At 44.6% G+C, this 18,188-nt stretch overlaps 1 protein-coding gene across 9 annotated transcripts in view; it reads left to right on the top strand.

Annotated features, from left to right (window-relative positions):
* The window catches only part of NCAM1 (neural cell adhesion molecule 1), a 220,553-nt gene extending 204,111 nt beyond the window's left edge, over positions 1-16,442 (top strand). For 5 of the 9 annotated variants that reach the window (XM_081172478.1, XM_081172476.1, XM_081172481.1 and 2 more), the window contains 4 exons: positions 7,048-7,255; positions 7,512-7,628; positions 8,725-9,495; positions 11,625-16,442. In XM_081172478.1, coding sequence (XP_081028604.1) covers positions 7,048-7,255; positions 7,512-7,628; positions 8,725-9,495; positions 11,625-11,748 — 1,220 coding nt within the window. In that variant the 3' untranslated portion in view covers positions 11,749-16,442. The remainder of the gene's footprint in view (positions 1-7,047; positions 7,256-7,511; positions 7,629-8,724; positions 9,496-11,624) is intronic. The other 4 variants (XM_081172483.1, XM_081172482.1, XM_081172484.1 and 1 more) reach the window with 1 other exon arrangement.
* Positions 16,443-18,188: the final 1,746 nt, after the last annotated feature.

Here is an 18,188-nt window from a genome sequence, read left to right as displayed (position 1 = left end):
AGGTGTTTTAACATTTCAAGAGCACAGTTCTGCCAGGCATAAGCATTCAAAGAGGGTGCAGGGCAGGGCCTGTGGAGGAGGCACGGCCTAAACAGAGTCTTGAAGGCTGAATATAGAGGTGTTTGGAGGGCTGCATTTGGCACCTGGGACAGAGGTTCCCCACTTCTGTAGAATTACTGCATGGCATATACTGGCATATTTAAAAAGGAGATGGGTCATCTATTTTTGCCCGCTCACTGCTCATGGAGCAAGCCCAGCTTCTACTTTGCAATGACAGACATACTTAATGATGATTCAAAGGCTGATTATGTATATGTAATTTGTCCCTCTATCGCCATGATTCAGGCAAGCTTTCTGACTATTTTTTAACACAGCAGTTATTTATCTGGATTCTGCCTTATGTCAAGTCACATCATTGGTCTGTCCAGTTCAGTGTACTCTTGGCAGCAGATCTTTGGGGTTCAGGACTTTCCAGTCCACCCCTGGAGATGTCAAAGACCAAACCTGGAGGTTTCAGCTGTGGCCCATCATGTGATTTTAAGATCAATTGCTTAAAAATATGAGAAGATGCCCCTGCAATATGAGGAGTGGGCAGTGACCTTGTGGCATCTCACAAGCACACCAATTAGTGCTGTCTAGAGCTGGCTCCTCCTTCTAAAGGGACAAACACAATTTCCCTTGAGCTGAAGTGAAGATAGTATATATGTGCAAAATGCAACTAGTGTGCTTCTGTGGGGGTTCACTGCTCATTACATACACCTATACACTCCTGATATTCAATGGTGAAATGTGTTCGTTTCAAACTTTGCATACATAATCCAATCTCAAATTTCAACCTTCTGCATTTCGTTGTGGTTGTTTTGCTGATCTTAAAAAGTAACAGTTTGGACATTTGGAAGTTGTGTGGCATTGTGTTACAGCACTAAAAGTTACTTGCAAAGGAATCATAAAGAAGTGGCTATCCTTGGAAATGATATCCCAGTAACCTGTTAAAGGACTGGGTACTTGCAGAACTGCTTGCAATGGTTGTGATTTGAAAGAAACCACTTCAGGTTGAGGTGCAGATCATTCTGGAAACATTTAGATAGCTTCCTTATGCTGAGTAAGAAGATTGGCCCATCTAGCTCTGTATTGTCTACATTGACTGAGCATGGCTCTCTGTGGTTTCAGAAAATGGGTCTTTCCCAGCCCTGTCAGATACTTTCTGCTGGAACCCTTGGTGGTCTCCTGGCAGAGCTTCTGCTGTTGGCAGATCAGTACTTTTGCACTACAGAGGAGAAAGACACTTAACATTGAAGGTCTCTATAATCTTGCACTGGAGAGTACTTGAACATGGTTTTGTGTGGCCCATAATTTGTCCAGTGTTTACTACACCCTTGTAGGAACAGGGCCTGTATTCAGAAATCTCAGCCAACTAAGATGGTTTAAGAAATAGTACATATTCCCCTATTTCTTTGGGGGATTTCGGGGTCCCAATTGGCTCCTAGCCTTCCAATTCATCAGAAGCCAATCTAAATCTTCTAGCGTGGTGGGGTCCACTCTAATCCAAGACATGTGCTAGCAGCCTGCTGATCCTGCCTCCTGTCCTCTTTTCCCATGCTTGTTCCTTCCACCCTGTTGCAGATTTCTTTGTTTGCTCCAGCTGCTGGTTAAAACGTCCTACATATTTGAGGTGGAGAGAGCTGCACAATTGTCTCATCTCAAAGGTGGATGCTGAACCAGTGATGCCCCTGTCCAGCTTTCACCTTCATATCCAACTCCAGATGTGCTTCTGTGGTTCCTCAACCACCTAACACCCAAGGGAGCCGGAAAGGAACATGAGGCACAAAGTGGGACAGGGAGAGAGACCCTACCAAAATACAGAATGACAATGGGTCAAGCATTCTTTGAAGCTCTGAATTAATGCCCCAAACCAGTTTGTCACAGCACAGAATAACTGTATTTGATGGATCTGGCTCACAGTCTGTGTAGTCTGGGATTGTGTTGCCGGGATAGAGTCAAAAACCTCCAAGAATCTGACCAACAGAGTATAATAGTGCTTAGTCAATCCCTGCTGTTTCACCCCCACCATCATAAGTACAGCCTGGATGCTGGAACAAGCCAAAGCTCCATATAGTCCAGTATCCTGTTTTCCCAGTGGCCATCCAGATGCCCCATTATGGGAAGTCTGCAATCTTGCTCATGTTTCCCAGGGTCTAGCATTATTATTATATATACATCCCCAACAGTGGAAGCAGAACATGGCCATTGTGGCTAGTAGCTATTAATAGCGTTATCCTCCACGGATCTGTCTAAACCTCTTTTAAATTCGCCCAAGTTGGAGGCCATCACTACAACTTGTGGGTGCAAATCCCATAGTTTAACTATGTGCGGTGTGAAAAAGCACTTCCTTTTGTCTGCTTTCAATCTCCCAATGTTCAGCTTCGTTGGATGACTGAAGAATACAAGAAGAATTGGGTATGCAAAGGGTATATATACTACTGGACATTGAGGTTTAGTTTAGCATTCATGGTTAATGGCCTTTCCTAAATGTAGCCTTCACGGTTCCAACTAGCAGGATGTTACTTGTTTCAGAGATCTTCCCCTAAGGCAGGGACCCCTCTGGCATTCACTAAATGCCTCTTCTGTCCCCGTCCCTAGGCCAGAATTAAAGTGCCATATAAGAGTGAATGTGTACCACAGGCATTCAGAACTGCTTCTTTTGGATTTCCCAGATGGGAATTTGAGACGAGGAGAAGGAAAGATTTGACGTCTCTGCTAAAGTTTCTCCTCCAATAGCTGGCAAGAGAGAGAAGACTGTTAACAGCTGAATAATCCATGCGTGAATTTAGAATACATTACAAGAGGGAATGCGTATGGCGCCCCCTCCCTCTCCTTGCAAGAACCAAGGGTGATGAATTTGTTTAATTATGTATCTTGGCAGAGAGCTGATCTGGCTGGCGCAGGCATTCTGCAAAGCGCTTAATGGACTTCTGATGCAAACGTCAGACTTCACCAGCCAAAGCAAAAAAGAGAAGCACAGTGCTTTGACTTTGCTGGGGAGAGATTGTGGTTAATATGGGACTTCTTAGTGGAACTTCATATTGACAGGGCAGCAGAGGCTCGGGCTGAGGTGGGGTGATCAGAGCTCTGTACAATGCACATGTGCACTGGGTGTGTTTTTTTAAGCAGATGGTATGCTTGAGCATATGATTCTAGCAAAATTCTTACTGTGAGAAAGAACTGAGATGCAGTCAGACAATCACATCTAATTTGGCTTTTTTGCACTGCTTCATCAGTGCATGTGTATACCTTGATAACATAGAAGGCCAGAGAGAGAAAGAGAGAGAGAGATGAGTGGGATATTGCGGCAAACTGCACATGCTTCAGGCCCAAAATTAATTTTAGACTCTTCAAGCGGTGAGATGCATTTCAGAATAAAAACAGGAAAAAGAACAGAACCATGGGGTTAGGAAAGTGGATAGATTTGTAGGGCTTTGGTTGTCTCCTCTTGAACCTCATCTGTAAAACATGATAATAACTGCAAGACACATTAATAAGGGCTGACAAAGGCCAATAAAAGCAAGAGCAATCTTACCGCAAAGAGACTCTGTCCTGGTTGGCTGATGTGCAGTGAAAGATGTTATCACCTGTGAAAACTTTGCCTCCATCAGAGCTTTCCAAGGTGACATGTTAAGCCCTGGACCAAAGGATAGAGTTTGCAATTCACCATTCCCTAAGCCTTCATTCCAGTCTTGGGTCATAAAAATGTATGTATTGCTATGGTGGGTTAGACCAGCAGTCTATCTTAGGTTGATACCGTGTTCCCCAGTAGTGGTCCCCTGAGTGCCACAAGCAAGGAATGATGGCTTCTCTCCCAATCACCTCCCTTGCTTGATAGATCCCAGCATTTGGTAGTGTACGATTTTGGAGAGACATGTGATGTGCCTCACCAAGGGGCAGACTGCTAAGGTGACTTGCTGCACATCTAGCAAAATGGTCACTTGCTTATCAACTATCTCCATTCTGGAGACAGGATGGAGCAAAGAAACAAAAAAAGATTCCAAATACAATCGTACCTTGGTTTTCAAACAGCTTAGTTCTTGAACATTTTGACTTCCGAATGCCACAAACCCAGAAGTGACTGTTGCAGTTTGCGAACTAGTTTTGGAGGCTGAACGTCTGATGGGGCTTCTTCAGTTTCCAATTGGCTGCAGGAGCTTCCTGCAGCCAATCAGAAGCCGCGCTTTGGTTTCTGAACATTTTGGAAGTCAATTGGAATTCTGGAATGGATTCCGTTCGACTTCCAAGATACTGTATAGTTTCCTTTGCAGATTAGGAGCCAATCTGCATGAACAGATTCAGACCCATTGAAGTTAAAGGACATGACTAACTTAGGTTCATTAATTTCAGTGTGTCTACCCTGAGCAGAACTTAGTTGACTACAATCCTTCACTTGAATCATTACGTTAGTATGGATTGCATATGTTAGCATTAGTTACCGGTACTATTCAGATGCATATTTAACTGATAGTTTAATTAAATAATTCAGAGGGCTAGTTCTGTGCCAGTTGGTTCAACACTGCTGTTACAATTTTGTCTGGGGGCTCATAGTGTTTGTGTACTACACACATGACTCTTAAAAGCTTACCCCTCCCTGGTCAGTTACAAGTTTAGGGGTTAAGATTACTAAAATTATGCCTTATGCATGGTGCTTTTACATGCTTAGGCCTGGTTTCCCAGGATTAGGGTGTTTCTGGAAAACGAAGGTACAGTGGTACCTCGGGTTACATACGCTTCAGATTACACACTCCATTAAGCCAGAAATAGTGCTTCAGGTTAAGAACTTTGTTTCAGGATAAGAACAGAAATCGGGCTCCGGCGGCGCGGCGGCGGCAGCAGAAGGCCCCATTAGCTAAAGTGGTGCTTCAGGTTAAGAAGAGTTTCAGGTTAAGTATGGACCTCCGGAATGAATTAAGTACTTAACCCGAGGTACCACTGTATTCTGATTTTCCCAAGGAGGGGTTTGATTGCATTGTAGGTAATTCCATCTTTGGCAAGAGGAAATCCCACTTCCTGAGGGGTTAATTGAATTTACCTGCTGAGAAATTTGACCAGGTCAACCTTCAGTTTACCCTTTTTTATTATTATTTTCTTCTGGTCAATTTCTGCCCTGTTGCAACATAGCAAAGTTAAGAGAAAAGCCGCCTGGCATTTAAACTATTACCAATACATAGGTGGTCTCCACACTTTCCTAGTCCAGTGTTCAGAAACTTAAAGGTGGGTTGCTGTGTTACAATGTCCTGTTGTTATTTAGTATTTTGCCCCACTGGTTTGAAAACTACCAAGCTGCATACATAATGAAACAGCAATCAAGGAGAAAGCATTAGTAAATGCAAAGCAGCAAGAAATTAAAAGGCACCGCTAAACTACCAATTTTGAAAAGAATAATGTAATAATCATTTAAAGCAGCAGACCCTAATGTCACCACATGTCAAAAGCAGTGGTGGAGGAAGGGGTATGTGGTAGGTGCTGGCCGCCCCAGGTGTTATCACGGGGTGGGGGGGGGGTGACAAAATGACAAAAAATATGCGTTTTTTAAAAATTAAAATTAAAAAATTGAGCTCACAAAACTTTTTCATTCAGTCAACAAACGTGGCTGGCACCACTTACCACAGGGCCTGCAGCATGCCCGAGCCACAGGTCTCTCCTGGGAGTGACGTGGTGGCTTAAGCGCCTGCAGGCTTGGTGCTGCCTGAAACGGCAGCGTGGAGCTTGCGTCTGTCCACCACCTCTTCCTCAGCCGTCCTACAGCTGAGGGGGAGGCTCCATGCAGAGAGGCTCCATGCAGTATGCCCCGCCCCCATGAGCAGCTCCCCCCCCCCCAGCTGTGAGACGCATGCTACACCGGGGCACCCAAGCAACTAGCTACGCCACTAGTCAAAAGGCAGCTAGTTGAAATAAAAATGTTTCCAACAGCCAGCTAAGTTCTCTTGAGCAGTGTTATCTGCAATCTTGGAACATGTAAAATTGTTCTTAGCAAGGGATGATAAACTTAGGGCCTGCTAGACATGGTTGGACTCCAGCGCCCAGCATTTCTGAACTTGAGCATACTAACTGCGGCTGATGGGAGTTGGAGTACAACAATTTTGGGAGGGTCCCCACAGGCTCTGCAACCCTGTCCTTTGTTATAGGGCGTTTTTTTGTATATACACAAGGTAAAGGATGCCTGGGCTAACTAAGGACACCACTTTGCACACTGACGACTATATGCCCAGGATAGGTTATTTCTAGAAAGTGTTTGGTTGCATTATATGTCAAGAACAGCAGTGAGGAACCTGTGGTCCTCCAGATGATGCTGAACTACAACTCCCATGTTCCTTGTCCATTGGTCTTGCTCGCTGGTGCTGATGGGAGTTGTAGCTCAGCAACATTTGGAAGGCCAAAGGTTCCCCACACCTGGTCAAGAGAAAACCTTATATTGAGAACCAAAGTCCAGCTAAACTCCTATAATTCACTCCACTTGTGAGATGCATGATAGGAGTAAGTTGCCAGCTTCCAACGTTGCATTTGAAAATGGAGGATGGGTTTCAGACTTCATTGGCTAATAGCCACTAGGTGGCCTCTTAATTGTTCTGAATTCAACTTGATAAGAGTATTACAGGATTCTTAGCTTCTGCATTGCTGGTGCATGTTTTAGGCTATGTCCAAAGAGTGAAATTGAGTGAAGTGCCATTTCTTTTGGATAAATAGAATCTGTTTTATTGGGGTGGGGGGTGGAGGTTGCAAAAAAATAATAATTCTATAAATAGCATCTTTCTCACACACAAACACACATTGGATTTATTAATGGAGGTGAGGAGGGCAACTGTTTTGCTTTCTAGTGACGACATTTCTTTGTTGGTGAAAAGGGGTGTTCTGGAAGGAGATGAAGTATTCCTTACACCGGTGATGCTTCACCTGCTCAAACAGGAAATTAGATAGAAGCATGTCTGTGCTAAAAGAAAAATGTTAATCCCGACTTGCAAACTTCTATGTTTTCTCCCTTTTCTCTCTTGGCCTCTAAAGCTAGCACAAGCCCTACTGCAGGACTGGGCACTGCTGCCATTGTGGGCATCCTCATTGTGGTCTTTGTCCTCCTGCTGGTGGCTGTGGACGTCACCTGCTACTTCTTGAACAAGTGTGGCCTCCTGATGTGCATCGCAGTCAACCTGTGTGGCAAATCTGGTCCTGGAGCAAAAGGCAAGGACATGGAAGAGGGCAAGGCTGCCTTCTCGTGAGTAATTTTGTTTTCATTATACATACATATATATATAGTTGTATTTACATTGCATATTGCTCCAAGAAAGAAATGGAATGGAAAATTGTCTGCACTTCCCATGATTAGAAAGACCATCCTTTCTCCCATCTACCCCTCCCATAGTTAGATGGTAAAAGCTGCAGGGGATCTTTCGCAGTCCTGCTAGCTGATATTTTTTACACTGGGAGGTGCTGGGGAATGAACTAACCCTGCTTCCTTTCCTCCCTTACAGGAAAGATGAATCAAAAGAGCCCATTGTGGAAGTGCGGACAGAGGAGGAACGGACCCCGAACCACGACGGAGGGAAACACACGGAACCTAACGAAACCACGCCGCTAACGGAGCCAGAGTATGTTGTGAATGTAGAAGCCCCCTGGGTGTGTCCTTGAAGAGGAGAGGGGAGCAGAGCCCCTCTTTAGGCTCCATTGTGTGAAAGACAACTCTGTGTGTTTACAAGAGAGAGAGAGAGAGAGAGAGAGAGAGAGAGAGAGAGAGAGAGAGAGAGAACAGCTCATTCACATGGAGTGAGAACTAGGGGGAAGGAAGGCTGAGCAATCCTGAGGAAGTGGTGGGCAGGAGTAATAATAATATGTTTCCAAAGAGAAGAAAAGCTCTCATGGCACCTTAAAAACTTTATTGTGGCAAAGCATTTGTGGACTATCGAATTTCTGAAGCATTATTCTCAGTTGGCAGTTTTATACTGGGCTGTGGCGGTGGTGGAGGAATGGAATGTGAAAGTTGGGATTGAATGGCAATGAAATGCATGAAGTACAGCTGCTGACCATTCCCAAAGGAGGAGTCAAAAATTTTGTTCAGGCAGATTTGCATCTTTGGAGGATGTGCTGCGAATCTCATTGTGACCCAGAAAGGGTCAAGCAGGGTTTTTTTTCCACCCGGAACTCACCGGAACTAAGTTCCGGTACCTCTTTAGGTTGAGACTGTTTGCCAGCAGGTGACATGGCACCTGGGGCTGTGTGTCGTGACCATCGGCTTGCTGCAGCAATCATATTGGCGCTTCGATTGTGGCTGTGCGCCGGAGGTGGAGGTTGGCAGCAGTGTCGCCAAAAGTGGCAGTTGGGGCGAAGAAGGGAAGGTGGGTGCTCCCCATACTTGCTCAGCAAGTTCCACCACCTCTTTTTCTAGGAAAAAAATGGCCCTGGGGTCAAGGCAGGTACTCTCTTCAAACAGCCTCCTCTGATACCAAGGATGTGCCCCCTTATTCTTCAGGGTCTCCCTAATACGGTTAGCCTCACGTCCAAAGGCTCGGTGTTCTTCTTGCCTCCATGTCTTCCTTCTTCCTTCTCTCTCTTTGTTAAATAACCGCATGTTGTTTCTGCAGTTACATTGACTCACCCAGCCGCCTGCTGCTTTCATGGCTTTCATTGTCTTGTTTCTCTTTTCTTTCCCCTCCTCTCCCCGCCTTTTACTTCCTTTCACCCCCACAGGCACCCTGCCGACACCACGGCAGCCACCGAGGATATGATGCCGTCTGTCACCACAGTCACCACTAACTCTGACACTATCACTGAAACCTTTGCCACCGCTCAGAATAGCCCCACCAGTGAGACTACCACCCTCACCTCCAGCATCACTCTGCCGGCCACGCCCATGCCCGACTCCAATTCCGTGGCTCCCAATCAGGGGACGCCTTCAAAAGCGGCCTCGGCATCTTCGCCCCCACCCACCTCCACGCCTAAAGTGGCTCCCCTGGTTGACCTCAGCGACACTCCTACTTCCGCCCCGGCCACTGGCAACTTGTCCTCCGGCGTCCTGACCAACCAAGGGGCAGTGCTGAGCCCTAGCTCCACCACAAAAGCGCCCGAGGCTCCCAAGGGCTCTGCTGCTGCCAGCAAATCCCCTGCCCCACAGCCCCCAAACCCCACTAGCTCTCCAGCCTCTTCAGAGCCAAAGCAGGAGGCCTCCAGCGCCAAAAGTCCAGAAAAGGAAGCCACGCAGCCCAGCGCGGCGAAGACTCCGACAGAGGCGGCCAAGAATGCCGTGAACCAGAAAGGCGAGGCTGCCACGGGGGGCACCACAAATGCTACTCAGAATGAGGACTTTAAAATGGACGAAGGGACCTTCAAGACCCCAGACATTGATCTTGCCAAGGATGTTTTTGCCGCCTTGGGCACGGCGGCTCCTGCCACTGCACCTGCAGGCCAAGCAGCTTCCTCCGGCCCGGAGAGTTCTGCATCGGCAGCGCCTGCAAAGACAGAGTATGCCTCCCCGCTTTAAACCCTGCTTGTTCGTGTGCTGTGTCTCTTGTCCGTGCTGTGCCGTGCTTTTTGCTCCACTTCTGTGTGTGTGTGTTACAAATTAACCTGGCTCTTTCTCTAAGCAAGCTAACCTGTCTATTTAACCAACCAACCATAACAGAAAGTTTAGAATCCGGGTGTCTTTGGACCTGTGATCAAGCAGTAGTCTCCAGATTCTGCTGTTATAGGCTCCCTTCCTCATCTCCTAAGTTATCTCAACAGCTCCATCGGATTCCAGCTTAGGGGATTCAGTTGGAAGGCACCCAGGATAATAATAATAATATCTTTATTGTCATTGCCCCCTCTCGGGGACAACGAAATTACTTGGCTGCTCCATCCACCCAGGTAGGGCACTCCACACAAAATCAAAACAACTATACAAACACTAATTAATACAATACAGTATAATACAGCAAGGAAGATTAGATGACTTTCAAAGTCCAGGCTTCCCATTCAGGGCCGAGATCGCTCTGGAGAAGAAGCTGTTCTTAAGACGACTTGTTCTTGTCTTCATCGTCCTGTATCTCCGTCCCGATGGCAAGAGCTCGAAGAGACAGTGACCAGGATGCGATGGATCTTTTACTATGTCCAGTGCCTTCCTATGGCACCTTGTGGCATAAATCTGCTCTAAGGTGGAGAGTGGGCAGCCAACAATGCTCTCTGCTGCCTTAACAACTCTGCACAACCCCAACCTGTCCTGGGTAGTACAGCTTCCGTACCACACACATAAGCCATAAGTGAGCACGCTCTCAATGGCACAGTGATAGAAGGCAAGCAGCAGTTTCTGCGGAAGATGGTTTTTCCTTAGAATTCTCAAAAAGTACAGTCTCTGCTGTGCCTTCTTCACAAGCCCCCTTATGGATGGAGTCACCTTTAGCTTCTAAGAAGCAAATTGTTTGCTACAACTTGTCACAGGATAATAATTTTGCATCTACAAATAAGGGATGGACGTGAGGGTAGTCCTTTTTTTTTTTTGCAAGGTTACAGCTGGAAGGCCTTAACATTTGGATATTTAGAAGAGATGACTTTCCTCTAAGTGGGAGATTCTGTCACAGGGGTGGGTAACCTGTGGCCCTCCAGATGTTGTTGGTCTCTTTAACTCCCATCAGCTGCACCTAGTATAGCCAATGGAGCTGTACCCTAACAAAATCTGGAGAGCCATGGGTTCCCACATCTCTGTCAACCGGGTATGTGTTAAGCTTTCTTCCACCTTTTCCCTGGAGCAAAGTAGCCAGCATGATTGAACCAGGTAACGCTAGAGGACAATACCGATAATGGAGAGGATTGCTTGGGCCCCGGTTTTAAGGTGGAGAAGTTCCTGTACAACATGCCAATGTGGCTGAAGTCCTCACTTGGTTCTAGTTGCAGCAGAGGGGTAAAACACGGTTCACATGGAGGAGTGAAAAAGGACCAGTGGTGGGTAGGGATGAACTGGTCTTCAGAACCCTTCCAGTTTCATTTTGAGGCCTTAGGAAACCTTAAATCACATATTCAATTAACCATGAGAAGCACAGTTCCCAAAATTTCAGAAACTGAAATAGCAGCCTTAGTTGTATCAAAAACCCATTTTTAGGACGAAACGCGGGCCATGAGTAGGAGTCACCCAAGGGCTTGCCATGTGTCTCTGAAGGTATCTCTGCTGTTGGGGATTGTGTTGAGAACATTCTAATTTTATTGTTAATCATATTTTAGTATTGTTGGACATTTATACATTTCTTAAATGGTTAAGAATATTATTTTTTGTCAGCACACAAATAGTAAAGGGGGTAAGAAGTTTAAAACTTCCAAATGAAGCAATTTGTGACATTTCAATCCATGTATTAGTATATATAGTTAGCTTAAAAATGCAAACGAAGGGACGTTTCTCCTGCAACCCAAGACTTCCTAGGTGGTTGTGTTTTGCAGTCAACTGGCTGAGGCAAAGAAATTGGGGGGGAGGGGAGAGCGCTTGCATCCTGCTTTTTTGTCGCAGTCTTGAGAAGCATAAACTCTAGCATGGAGGGCTTCTCCTTTCTCAGGCACCAAGTTTTGTTGAAAGGGCAGCTACCAGCCTTCGTTTAATCCACAATATTTGGTGACTTTCCCAACAGGAAAACCCCCGTAGATGAAAAGTCTGCAATTCAAGCCACAGAAGCCAAGACAGCCCCCGCAGCAGAAGTCAAGACGGTACCCAATGAAGCCACACAAACAAATGAAAACGAGAGCAAAGCATGATGGGCAACTGAGCCGAAACAAAACAAAACAAAAAAATTAAAAAAATTGACAGAACAAACAACTTCACCTGAGCATTTAAAACACACAACACACATCTCATCCCTCTAATGTCTTTGCCTTTTTTAAAAAGAAAACAGACAAAAAAAATGCATACAATGGGGGAATTGTGGTGGGTTTTTTTTTTTTTTAGGTTTGTAGGAAGAATTTTATTTTATGTGCACTTGCTTTTAAGAAACGAAATGTTTTACTTCTTCGTCTTCTACAAGGATAAGCCCATAACCCCACTAGGATACCAGGGCCCTTGCGAAATATCCATGCAGAGTTAACAAAACAAAAAACCCAACTGCAGCATGTTTAGGAGATTCAGAACAGAATTAGGAAGCCAGACTTGGCTCTGCCAGGCTGAGCAGACTGGGGTGGCCAGTCGCAGATCGTTTATTTTTATACTTTTCAGCCGAGTTGAGAAAAACCTGTAAACTCTTTGAAGTAAGTTATCTCCTCCCCATTTTATTTTTATTTGGTTCACTTTGAATTCGTCCTGTACGCAAAGTGTGTTTGCCCTTCCTGACTGAATTCTGTTCTCCTTTCTAAAGGGGCAATCCCCCATCAGTGTCTGTTGCGCAGAGCCCTCTGGAACGAACGGGAAGTGTGCAGGGTACCCGTGGATGTTCATTTAAATGGGGCTTGCGTGGAAGACTTTTTGGCCGATTGCGCCCCCTTTTGGTACAGGTGATAATTCCATCATGTTTCATTTTAGGAAGAATGCCTTTGGGCAGTTTTGGAGTTGATATTTCAAAGTGCAGTATTCCTTGTTTTGTTTTTTTAATTTGGTTTTGCCAACTTTATTTTCTTCCACTGTTTACAGTCGACAAAACGTTTTTTAAAACTTTTGTTGTGTTTAAATGTCTATGTAAAATAGCTGCCTTTTTTTAAAGAGAGATTGCGAGAGAGAGAGAGAGAGACTGAGAGAGAGAGAAAGTAAAAACAGGCTATATAGATAGTAGGTTGATCAGCATGCTTGCTTTGCAAAGGGAGACATTTTGAAATAATGGATGTTTACAGTAGGTGTTTCCCCTTTTGTCTTTTCTTTCTTTTTTAATTATTATCATTTTTTATTTCTTACCGGAGTAAGAAAAATAAGCAAACCCTTACCCTTTTCCTCCATTTTATACAAATGGGCCACGTAAAGTCCAATCAGTGTCTTGCTTCAGGGCACCCTACTGATGAGCATGAGTTTAACTTTAAGTGTGTGAATAGGGGAGTGAAGTTCTGAAAAGCATCAGCACAATATCTGCAATTTAGGACACTGGAAAAGGTGGCTTTGTTGGTGCACGGTCCAAGTATAGCTGGTTAGGGTGTAAGAAGTGTAAGTCATTCCATCTTCAAGAATGAATATCTTGTGCTGCAAACCTGAGTCTCAAAAATGCTTCCTCTCAAACGAATAGGTTAGAATTTGCTTTTGATGGAAATCATATTTCCAAGGTGTTTTTCGGACCAGGCTGCTGGGCCACGATGGTTCAGCTCCAGGCAGCTCCAAATCTCTCACTAGGATCAAATCAGGTCAGAATGCCCCCCCCCCCTCTGCTTTGATTGGCTTAGTCCAATTTGACAGGGTCCACCCCAATTCCTGTCCATGGAATATGAGACCTTTAGTGTCCAAAGCTTCATTGCATTACACATGTGTCCAAAGGCTTAAATGTGTAGCGCAAGATTGGAGGATCTATTATGCGCAAAGCTGTTCGCTTTTGAACACATTACCTCTTTGAGAGAAAAGTCACTGGCTTGAACTTAAGCACTTGCTCAGTGGTGGTGCGGAGTCAGGGTCAAAACAATACAGGAAGTAAGTTATTTTTCTTTTTCTTATTCTAAGGCGTTATCTCCCCTTTCCTCTCCAGGAATCCCCCCCTAAGGTTAGTTAAGCCAAAGGGGAGGTTGTATAGTTAAGGGCGGGTCTCAGAAGGTAAGTTTTAAAAATTACCCACTCTCCCTCCTTATTTAAGATATATTGCTGCAGATATGGCTTCCTTTCAGCCTACACAATGTTTAAAATGTAGTGAAGCTCACCACTTATGGGAGTTTGGTATAATTTTGGAGAGGAGGCAAGGTGGAGGTAATCTACTAAGTACCATTCCTGTGCAATCCTGATTCAAAAAGCCCATTGAAAGGAATTCAGTTTCCATAATCACACCCTGATGCAAAGCTTCATATGGCTCTGATGCACTCAAAAAACTCCATAAAAGTGGAGGGTATCCCATTCAGTTCAGCTGAATGCAACAGAGGGTGTACCCTCAAGAGCTTTCAAAGATAATGAAATGATCAGGATCCTGGTCTCTACACATGCAACAAAATATATGGATGGAGGCAGTCTTTTATCCATTTCTGGCAAAAGTCACCAATGGTCTGCTGGAAAAGTAGGACCGCCCCCCCCCCCATCCTCAAGTTTCTGATTCTACAAAGTTGTTAGGAAATATCCAAGGGTTTTTGTTGTTGTTTTTAAGAGAGAGAGAAAAAATGCATCAAATAATCTGATCTGGGAGGTTTGATCTAATATTTAAGTTGATTTCTGAAGCACTTAATGATCTTCTTAACTTTTCTTGCCTGAATATTCATGTTCAGCATTATTGCTAAATCTTGGGTCCCCCCTGTTCTATTCAGGATCACACCCAGAATTTACAGAGTTCATGCAGTGGTCTTGTGCTTAAAGTTGTGACTTCGCTGCTTTTTAAAATAAATAAATGTACAAACAGGGATGTGGGTAAAAAGGATGTAGAGGTGAAGGAGACCAGCCCTTTGTATAGAACCATCTTTTTTCCATTTTTTAAAAAAGAATTTCATTAGATCTGCAAGCTTGTGCACTGTGAGTGCGTGAATATCTTAGTGTGAAATGTGTTTTTTGTCATAGTATCAAAAAATTTAAAATCGGAAAGAAAGAAAACCTTCCACATCGTTTGGGTGTGGAAGGTGTAGCGGGAATAGTTCGGGGTGATCGAGAAAAATTCCAAATGTTGAAACCCCAATTTCAGGATACATAAAACGAAGAGAATACAACTGTTTTGGACTGAAGAAAAGTAGCCTTGAAATCAAGATTTCCACGACCTAGTTCCCTCCAGATATTTTTGGGCTACAATTCCCATCATCCTTGTATGGGGTTGATGGGAATAAAGAGCCCAAACCTTTCGGAGGCCGCCAGGCTGGGAAAGGTTGCTTTAAATATATATATATATATCTATAACCTGCAAAATTGAATGTGATCTATAGCATTCCTTTGCGCTAAGGTCAATGGGGGGGCAAAGGAAGGGAGGGAGGAGGTGGCAGTGGGGGGAGACTGCAGTCCGGCCTAAGCAAAATGAAGCCACGCCTTTTGATATAATAATCTCATGTGCGCAGTCCGTCAATGTGGCATCTCTCAGTTATCATTCCCAACTGTGAAAAACCAAGAGTCTTTGTCATTTTGCTAAATGTGGGGGCAGGGTGGGGGCTGCTTTCTTGTTGTTTTTGTTTTTTCTCTTCAGCTCATGGGGGTGGAAATGGAGGCTGCCTTTATATCGATGCGCGCGCACCCAGCGCCTGTGGCGTCTGAGCCTCTACTGTGTGCCTGGGTGGGGGACTTGTTTAAGAAGGTATAAAGTGGGGAGGGGAACTCTAGCCCTTCGAGGAATTTATTTTGTTAAAGGGTGTAAATATACCCCCCCCCCCCCGGTAACGTTCTCACATGGACTTTTTTTCCTCCCCAGAGGGAAATGAATAGGCAGGGATTTATTGTTCGGAAGATAGCAAGAATGGCGTCCCTTGGTCCCTGAAGGTCGGCCGTTGTGAGGGCCTGCAAAATACTGTCGCCAACCAACTCTTGCCTCATAACTCATATGTTATATTTCCCACTAAGCGACGAGTAGCTAACGGGAGGCTTATGCAACCATAATCTGCCAACAGCCTCTCCCAGTGGGGCCCACACAGGCAAAGTGGGCCGTGAGTCTCCTGTGGGAACGTAAATCTTTCAAAGCTTGGCTAGGGTAGCCTTGCTGTGGGCGAGCATTTTTCAAGCCTGGCTGTCATCTTGAGGCCTGAGCTGAAGCCCACTCGACATCCCTGGAAAGATTCCTGTGGCTTTCAAAGGGCTTTGATGTCAGCTGAGCCTTCCTGAGCAAGAGCAAAGCCTCACAAATTCCCTCACGAACCGACCAAGATGGCCGCCATTTTTGCCCTCTTTCCCCTCACCAGGCAGGCATTTCTCAGCATGGTTGCCATGGCGGCAAGAGGCCGTGGCTGCTTCATTAAGAGCTCTTTGGCAGGCGAGCGTTTCCACTTTGCATCGGCAGCCCTCCTTCCTGTCCCAGAGCTCTCGGTGAAGCAGACTTTTATGTCTTGGTGAGGGGAATGGCGTTCAGTATCTCTCTGCCTATTCCCTCTTGCCAATATGTTGTTCGTTCCTCCTTTGGCAGCGAAAGAGTTTTGTTTTAAATTTAGAAGCAACATTCTCTCTTATGAATTTTTAAAGGTGTCTTCACATTAATTTTATTTTTATACCTGTTTATTTTATTTTTCGAGCAGACACAGACCTTTGAATAGGGACCAACAATACACTGTTTACGATGTGCATATTTATATATGTATGCGTCATACATATATATCTATATAACCACCCAGCTTCTCGTAGTACGGTAAACATGTATTTCATGCAATGTATTAGGGAAAAATAGCACATTTTCTTGCTTGAGTTTTACCATGGAGTCTTTTTTTAAAACAACAACAACAACTGTGTGGGTTTTATTTTATTTCTCCCCCTTTTTCTGTGGATGTCTTCAGACCCCTGGGGGTTCACTTAGGCAATGGTGATAGTGGTTCTCAGTCCTCCATTCACATCCCTACCCAGCATTCCCTGTTTTAGGGGCCTTCTCTCTTGTTATAAAAAACAAAACAAAAGACAAAAAACTTTTTACCGAGTGAAACATGGAATACCACCTTTATTTCCATTCTCACCAATGTAAATACTGATACTAACGGAGAATTTTGACTTTGCATTCTGTCAGAATACTTGTGTTCAAATAAAAATTACCAAAAAAAAAAAAAAAGTTTTTACATTGTCTTAGCCCTCTGTTGTGTTTATATCGGCGGCGGCTTTGTGAAGCTCGTAAGCAGGATTTTTGCATTTTACAGGCAAATGATAGCTGGAAATATTGTAGGTATGCAGATAGTCTCAGGTTCGATCCCTAGCAATCTCTCCACCCGCCTCCCATAGCCAGAATAGAGTTAAGATATTGCTGGATTACACCTCCAATCCTTCCACATCTCTAGTATAGGTTCCATGGCGCTTTGATGCTTTCCAAAGTATGTTTTCCAACTGATGGCCCAGGTGGTGCAGAAGCAGGATTTCTTTTCTGACAGGCTCCTTTTCCTTATTAAGAGAGTCATCTTGATTTTCTTGACAGTGGTTTTTGATGGTCTAGACACATAGGCTGAGATGGGAAGGAAAAGCACCGGTGATTCACACATTCATTTTCCTCACATCACTTAATAATTACAGCTGAACGTTGGAAACCAACAATGTTGGGGGGGGTTACGTTTGGACTGGGATAAGGAAGTCCTGTTGGTGATTGCTTGCTAACACGGACAGTCTGTGAGGGAAATCATCATTTAGATTGTGAAAGCTATAGGAAGAAGAATCCTCATGAAGTTGCCTTATAGAATCAGCCCATTGAGAGTAGTGAGAACTCTCCTTTTCTCCAACAAATTTCTGTTGCCCATTAGTTTTAAGGCAAACCGAACAATGGTTTAATCGTGTGTTTGCAGGATCACTTCCAGCTACATCTCAGCACTCATGGGATGTTTGGTTAGACAGAAATCATTGGGGAGGGGCAGCATCAAACTTTCCTGAAGCAAAACATTCACATCAAGTGGCTCCTCTGAATTCCTTGCATTTAAGCCTAACCTGAGTTCAATCAGATCATGGGTCTGTAGCATTGCAAGGCTTGTTTGTTTTTAATCAGAACTTAACATCCTCACATGGAAAGACACACACTCTCTGGGGATATTAAGTTTCTAATCTAAGTTGGCTTCATCGAGCACATTAATCAAAGCCCTTTTTGACAAGCTCAATTATGGTGCACTTTTCATAAGCAAATCCTGGAGGTGAGAGACTCCCCCAGCTGCTGTTCATTTTCAGCTCTTCAGAGGGGAGGTGAAGACGACCCACCAGAAAGCAAATTGAATGCTTAAAAATTGACAAAAGGATGCCTTTGGTTCATCAGGTGTCACTATCGACAGCTGTACTTACACCAGCCCTTGATAGTCCATTACTGAGGTGTAACCTGGCAGCTCTGAAAAAAACGTTTACAGCAATGTGTATTGTATGGGCCTGCAGAAATGGCATGTGTCCTATGCTACCAACTCTTCAGAACTGCAATAATAGCCATGGTGAGTCAGACTTAAGGTCATTCTGACCA

The sequence above is a fragment of the Podarcis bocagei genome (assembly GCF_964188305.1).
Source record: "Podarcis bocagei genome assembly, chromosome: 15".
In the NCBI taxonomy this organism is placed as follows: Eukaryota; Metazoa; Chordata; class Lepidosauria; order Squamata; family Lacertidae; genus Podarcis; species Podarcis bocagei.
Note: the sequence above shows the minus strand (reverse complement) of the source record. Positions and strands in the feature narration are given on the sequence as shown.